We start from the raw sequence: 7304 nt of genomic DNA, 5'->3' as shown, positions 1-7304 counted from the left end.
TGTCCCAGACTAGAGAGATCTGTAGTCCACCCTCATTCTCAAAACAGGTTCAGTTGGAGCAGAGTACTCCATGCCCATTCTGCTCATGTTTTGATTATGTCCAAGGATGGAGACTTTACAACCTCTCTGGGCAACCTTTGCCAGGTTTGACTCTGGTAAGTGTAACTATTTCTCCCTTATACTGGGCCAAAATTTTTCATAAGCACTTGGGTGGGTTGTTGCTTATCCTTCTATAGTGGATACTGGAGAAGAGTCTGGCTTCTCTGTCTTCTCTACACCCTCCTCTTATGTAACTGTTGGCAGCATTGAGATCTCTTTATGCCTTCATTTCTCCAGGCTGAACACAGGCTATGTGCACCAGCCCCTGGCCAGCTTAGCAGCCCTTAGGATTTGTTTGGGAGCCCAAAGCTAAGCACTCCAGCATGTGCTCCCACAAGTGCTGAATGGAGGGGAAGAATCACCTCCCTCAACCTCCTAGCTGCACTCTTACTAATGCAGCTCAGGAGGCCGTTGGGCCGCCTTTGCTGCAAGGTGCGTGGCTGGCTCGTGGTCAGCTTGTTCACTAGGGACCCCTGTGTCTTTTCATGTGAAGTTGCATTGTAGTTACCACCCCCAGCCTATACTGATGCATGGGCTTTTCCCATCCCAAATGTCTAATTTTGCATTTGCTTTTTGTTGCATTTCATTAGGTTCCTTTCAGCAGCCTGTTTCTCCAGGCTGTACACCCCGCTCTGAATGGCAGCCCTGCCCTCCTGCATAGTGACTGCTCCCATCAATTCATCATCGTTGGCAAACTTGCTGAGTGTGGTCAGTCTTCCAGGTTGTTAATAAAGAATTAAGGGTATTGGCTCAGGCATTGATCCCGGAATCAAGCAGTCATACTGCTGATCACCACACTTTAAGCCTGATGGCCCAGCCAATTTTCCAGCAACCTTAGTTCCCAGTTACTCAATCTATAACTCACCAATTTGGCTATAAAGGTGCTATGGAAGACTAGATCAAAGTCCTTTGTAAAGTCAAAATATACAACATCCACCAGTTTTCTCTTGCCCACACAGCCAGTCATCTCATCATACCCTAGTTACTGATGCTACAGTAATAACTACTTTGTAAAAATTGTCATAACTCAAATGTTTGTCTTCAGCAACTGGTCTACCTTGCTTTTAAGCATCTCTAGCTGTTTATTGCCTTCACATAATCTGAAGATACACATTTCAGTATAAAATTCTGTTTTCAGACCACATTGTGTTGTGAACAAGTTTCCTAACTTTTCTTACTAGAAATTTTAGTCTCAAAAATAACATTAAAAGCCTTCGAACAACTAAAGTACATCTGTAGGTATCTACATATCTAATATTAACCGATTTATTCAGAATAAAGAAATGGAGGAAAGCTCTTATGTGTTGCAAATGTCACTGTTAGTGCCGTAATTGTTAAAAGTATTGATGGTTTGAAGTTTTACCCACTCACACAAGACCTCAGTCCACAAGACACTTCTGCTCTTCTCCCACTCCAGTTCCCAAACTTAGACCTGCTGTCCTGTGCCAACCCAACCAGTGTGGTCTGGGCTCATCCTTATGTGCACTGTGACCTAATTCCTGAGAGCTTACCTAGTTAGGACACCTAGTAATCCCTGAGTTGAGGCTGGGACCTGAAACTATCCTGGAGAGGAGGTCAAAGGGAAGTCCCTTGGGGCAGAGAGGGTACGCTGTGTCTGGGATACAGCCCTCACTTACCCTGTTCTCATACTTCCTTGTGATTCCAGGGCTCTTTCTGAGCTCTCTGAATGTGCCTTCTGGTTTGAGAACTATTCAGTGGGCTGGTTAAGTTAATCTTGAAGCAATTCTTCACAAAAACTGGTAACAAGAAAAATGGTTACTGGTTAACACCCTGGCTGTTAAATTCAGTACACTGAGTTAGTTATGAATGCTAACGTAGGTCTAAGTCATTACTTAAATTATTGGTGTGGTATGGAATGTGTTTTCAGTATGTATTTTAAAAAGGCAGCATTTTGTAAATCCTGACAGCAAAATGAGCAGCTAAATTTAAATGTAGTTACAGTGCAGCACTCTTCTGTTTCTTGATTAAAGTATTTCAGACAATTTTTAATTCAATCCACACCTCCAGTGATAATTCACTGATTAGATGATAGCATCAGTTATAACTTGTGACTGTCAAAAATCACCTCCTGCCCTAATATATATCAGACAAGTGAAATTAAAATTACTTTTTCTTCTTATGGTCAAGCTTCTCACTCTCCATCCTACTGTTCTACCCCCAGACACTAGATCCTGCTGGATTAGTGACCCTGCTGTTGCAGTATCAGTAAGGTGTTAGGTCGGCCCATTCCAGTGTCACAAACTACCACCTTAGGACTAAAATACACAAAATTTCAGGGCCAACTTTCGGATGGCAATGCTGATTTATGCTATACTGAAGACATGGTAATACATAACCCTCATTTTAAACTTTGAAAGCAGTGCCTCTGTCACCCAACAAGCTGTAGGACTATTGCATTTAGCTTGCTGCTCATCCAACAGAACTCCTTCTGAGTAATACCCTTTGTTTTTCATAGTGTACCAGTAAAGCAAAATTACAGTTCATCTCCTTCCTGAGAAAGTGAACAGATAGTTTCTCTAGTGAGCACAAGGTCCCATGAAATGGTGAGTTGATCTACGAGCACACTAATCACTCCCAGTTTCACCCTGTCCTTTGCATCAATGCTGGTGCTTTAATAAGCAGCTGGTGAGCCATTTCAGCTCGCTAACCAGCAGAAACTCACTAACCAGCAGAAACAGCAAGCATTTTCCACGAGGTAAGTTTTCTAGGTTTCATGAGCTGTACTGGCTTGCTGGAGAGTTACATGAATATCAGAGCTGGCACTGAAGCAGCTGGAGAAGGCAACAGGGAGAGCCTGGCAGAGGTGATGCCACTCTTGCAGAATTAAGCTCTTAGATTCAGTCCATCTGATAAAGCTTTACCTTGAGAAAGCCATGAACTAGGCTGAAATTTCTTGTTTGAAAAATGCAACATCGAACATTTTTAAGCATGAATCCGAACCATTGCAAGGTAACTAAAATATTAGCCTGACTGACTCCATTGACTTGATCAGTGATGATTAAGACCAATTATTCTAAGCCCTTCTGCCCTGTCTCAAGTTAGCTTCTTGCAAACTAGTTTATGCCCAGCACAGATCACAATTATCACGGGTGCTAAAATACAGGCTAGACACTCTTTTAAGACCAGGCTCCGCTGTGCTATGCCTGCCTTCACATGTGGGTCAAAGCATTTATTTAAAACCGTGCTACTTTCCATCCAAAAGAAGTGTTTAAAAAAAAATCTGCACATATTCGTGTTTCCCAGGTCATGAAAAGCTTAGCACACCAACAGCTCATCCTACATGGTCAAAACTCTTTAACTGGGCCAAAACTGTATCGTATTTTTCCCATTAATTTCTGGTGCTGCCGAGCCACATGCTGGGGATTTCCCTGGACAGAAGTAAGAAAAACCCCGATCAAACGAGTGGTCGTTACAGCAGCGACTGGCGAGAGCTGCTACAAACGTGTGCCGATTGAACGACACTGCACGCATCGCGGCCGCAGGAGGCGAAGGCGACGCCGGCTGCCAGGCGGGTGTTCGCGCCCGGGCCTCGTCTCCCCTTCTCCGCTTTCCCTGGGCAGCGGCAGAGCCACGGCGGCTCCGGAGACTGGAGTCGCCCGCCCCGAGAGGCGACCGGGCCGGGGGCCAGGACCACCGCCCGCCCCCGGCCACACCGCGGCCGCAGGAATACGGGCCGCGCCGCGCCGCTCCCTCAGGCCTCCGCCGGGCGCGCGACGGCCGTTACCCCGCGCAACGGCCGCCGACGCCGGGGCGGGCGGCGCCATGGGGGAAGACGGCGGCCGCCGGGCAGCAGACCCCGACCGGTTGGCGCTGGAGCTGGGGCGGGAGAGGCGGAAGAAGTGAGTGCCCGGCGGGGGACGGGGCTGAGGCCGGGCACCGCAGCGGCTAACCGCTCCGGGGAGCCGCGCCGAACGACTGGCCGTGCGGGGGCTCCTGCCGCCTCCGTGCGGCAAAATGGCGGCGGATGTCTTGGGAGGGTGCTCGGGCTGATGCCGTGGGTGGGCAGCGGTCTGGGAGGCCGTGTGTCTCCCAGGAGGTCCCACAGCTCGGCCGTGGTGGGAACGCGGTTGGGACTGGTGAGACAGCGTGGGGCACAGGGCATGGTGGGCAATAGGAACAGCTGGCCAAAGGGCTGGGACTGGCACAAGGAGCCTGAATAAAGTAGGATAAATAATTCTAGCCAAAAATGAGGCTGGTACTGAACAGACATGGAACATAGGACTGGGTGTTACGGTTTAACCACAGTAGGCAGCTAAACACTACAGAGCCACTTGCTCACTCCCCGCCCAGTGGGATGGGGGGAGAATCAGAAGGGTAAAAGTAAGAAAATTTGTGGGTTGAGATAAAGACAGTTTATTAAGTAAAGAAAAAAAAGGGCAGAAAGAAAGCCAAGAAAAGCAAGTGATGAAAAAACCTCCAGCTGCTCACCACCAGCTAACCAATGCCAATCTGCAAGTAATGGCAGCCCTTGCAAACTCCACTCCCCCAGTTTTATTGCTGAAGATGACATTACATGGTATAGAGTATCCTTTTGGTCAGTTGAGGTCAGCTGTCCTGGCTGTGTCCCTTCCCAGCGTCTTGTGCACCCCCAGCCTGCTTACTGGTGGGGCAATGTGAGAAGAAGAAAAGGCGTTGATGTTTCAGCACTGCTCAGCAACAACTAAAACATCAGTGTGTAACCAACAGTGATTTCATCACAAATCCAAACACAGCACCATATCAGCTACTGTGAAGAAAATTAACTGTATCCCAGCCAAAACCAGTGCACTGAGATTGGAAGCCATGATGGGGTAGGAACAGAAAAGACCTCATGTGGGTGCATGCCTATTTGGGGGAAGAAGAATCAAATGGACAATATGCTCTTTAAACACACTTCTTTCCACAATGTTGAATAAAACTGTAAAGCTGCATTTCACTCTTTGTTATCAGTAAATATCTCTGAAACCTATACGGAAGGTACGGTATCTCTCTAGTGCCGTTTGCAGAGAAAATGAGGACTTGTAACTGCTACCAGTTAGTCCCCTTGCTTATGCAGCAGATGTTTCAGTGCTCTGATGATTGTTGATGCTTATGCAGCAGTGTGATTCTAGGTTGGGTTTTTCCCAGTTTGCTTAGAAAGTTACACATTTTTCTCTGTGTTAAAGAACATGATTGCCTTTTGAATGTTAATAAAAGTTAGAAAATGTCAGAAGCTCCTGTGCTGCCTTAAGTCAGAGCCTTAATACTTACATACCATTTTCAAACATTCTATTCCATACTCATTTTTTTCCCCTAGACAATGTTTCTTTCAGCATCTAGGCTGCAGATTCTTTTTAAACTTGTCCTGCAATTATGGACTTTATAAAATGTTTATTCACTAATGGAGAGAGGGAAGCCAATATTAACAGAGTCAAAATGGTTAGGCAACTTCTGCGTTCAAAATGGCACAAAAAGGAGCTTGGACATACTTACACCAATGTGTAAGCAAATGTCCTTTTACTAAGTCTCCTGAACAGTAGTGTGTCAGCGTAATACATCTATTATGCTTTTCATACACCAATTCTTTTACCTGACACACAATCCTGATATTATAGATATTCAGGTAAAAAGGTATTGGCTTTGTTTCACTGCTCTGATTTTTTTTTTTTTTTAAATTAATAAAAACCTGTATTCTTTGTGCACCTTAAGTTCTTGCTAATATGCCTGAGAATCTTCTGCAAGGCTGGGCCCAAAGGCCAGGACACATTGTGAAGTGGTGATTTATTTGCTGATGAAAGGAAAATATATATTTAATAAAAAACTTTATTTTGATGGCATGACAGTAAAAGACTTGCTGCTCCAGGTAGATTCTGCAGCTGTTTCCTTTGTGTATCTTGTGTGTGCAAATAGACAATACCATTATTGCTTATTTCATAGAAGTTATTTATTCAACCTAACTGTTAATGACCAGGGTTGTTAGACATCTACATCTAAACCAGTGGTATGTATAGTCAATGAATACAGAAAGGCTCTCTGAAGGTGTGATTCATCTGACCTGCTTTGGCTGGCTGGTTTAGCATGAGATGACTCACACCCTAGGAGGGGCCTGTTTCTCTCCAGCAGGTATAAAGCAAGCTGCGGATGACTGGCTTGCAGATAAATGTCTGCATTCCTTCACAGCCATCTCACCCTTGTTGTCTTTTTACTGGCTTATTTGATTATTGTGCCATTTAAGCAGTTTGCTAACAGCCCACCTACCACTCTCATTTAACACTCATGAAGAAGAGATTTTTACTTCAAAGAGTAAATTGAATCATCCATGTCCGTAAGGGGTCTGTACCTAAAGTACCTGCTGATTCTCAATGATTGTGGATGTAATACTGTGAAATCTTTCAAAGGCTTTAATGAAAGTCAGTTTAAATCTGACTCTGAATTACTGTAATCAAGATTCAGTACAGGTTTTGATTGGGAAATGTCATGGTAAACGTTTCTGAGAGAGAAGGCATATAATACTGCAGTATACTTCTTAATAGACAAAGAGGACTTAAAGCCATATATTTCCGCATGTCAGCTACTTACTAATGTTCATGGAGTTGTGTGTTAATTCAGCTTGTGAGATTTCAGTTTCTGTGGCTTTCCTGGCAAGGAAAGCTGCAGCGTTTTCCCAGCACACTGCTGACTGCAAGTGTCAGAAGTCTGTAGCTTTCAATACTGTATATACCCTTCCCTGTGGTGCCTTTTGCATTGCGCAGTATCGTTTCTGCTTTGTTCGTAGGTTCTGAAGGCATCTATATATTTTGTCTTCTACAGGAATGAGTAAAGGTCTGCCATGTTATAGAGCTGATGCCCTAGAACTGATGATTTGCCTTGAGCTGCTCCTGTAATGTTTCACTGGTTTCTCTCTCCACTATAGAAAATGGCTTCAGGCAGTCTTTTTCTTGATACGTGCACCAGATATCCAGATCTGGATAGCAAAACGTGCAGGAAAATGGCTTTCATCCTAAATGGCTGTCACTTTCAAGTAAAATAACACCTGTAAACTGTCTTAAAAAGAAACTCAGCAATTTTTTTCTTTTGTCATTTCAGTCACAGCCTTCTTATCTGAACTGCACTTTTTTCTCTGTTTCTTTGCAAGAGAATGTGAGAGAATCCTTGCTTAGTATGCAAGGATGTAGTTAAATTCCCCTGGTGACTGAAACGTGAGCTTCCAGGATTTCTGGGCTTTC

The 7304-nt window shown here is 44.7% G+C and overlaps 1 protein-coding gene across 1 annotated transcript in view; it reads left to right on the top strand.

Moving 5' to 3' along the window:
- Window positions 1-3882: 3882 nt before the first annotated feature.
- Window positions 3883-7304, top strand: part of CCDC169 (coiled-coil domain containing 169) — a 28888-nt gene continuing 25466 nt past the window's right edge. Inside the window, exon 1 of the mRNA XM_059826525.1 lies at window positions 3883-3959. Within this exon, the coding sequence (XP_059682508.1) occupies window positions 3883-3959 (77 nt within the window). The remainder of the gene's footprint in view (window positions 3960-7304) is intronic.

The sequence above is a fragment of the Gavia stellata genome, chromosome 1 (genome assembly GCF_030936135.1).
Source record: "Gavia stellata isolate bGavSte3 chromosome 1, bGavSte3.hap2, whole genome shotgun sequence".
Taxonomy (NCBI): domain Eukaryota; kingdom Metazoa; phylum Chordata; class Aves; order Gaviiformes; family Gaviidae; genus Gavia; species Gavia stellata.
The sequence above is the reverse complement of the archived record's forward strand: the minus strand, read 5'-3'. Positions and strand labels throughout refer to the sequence as shown.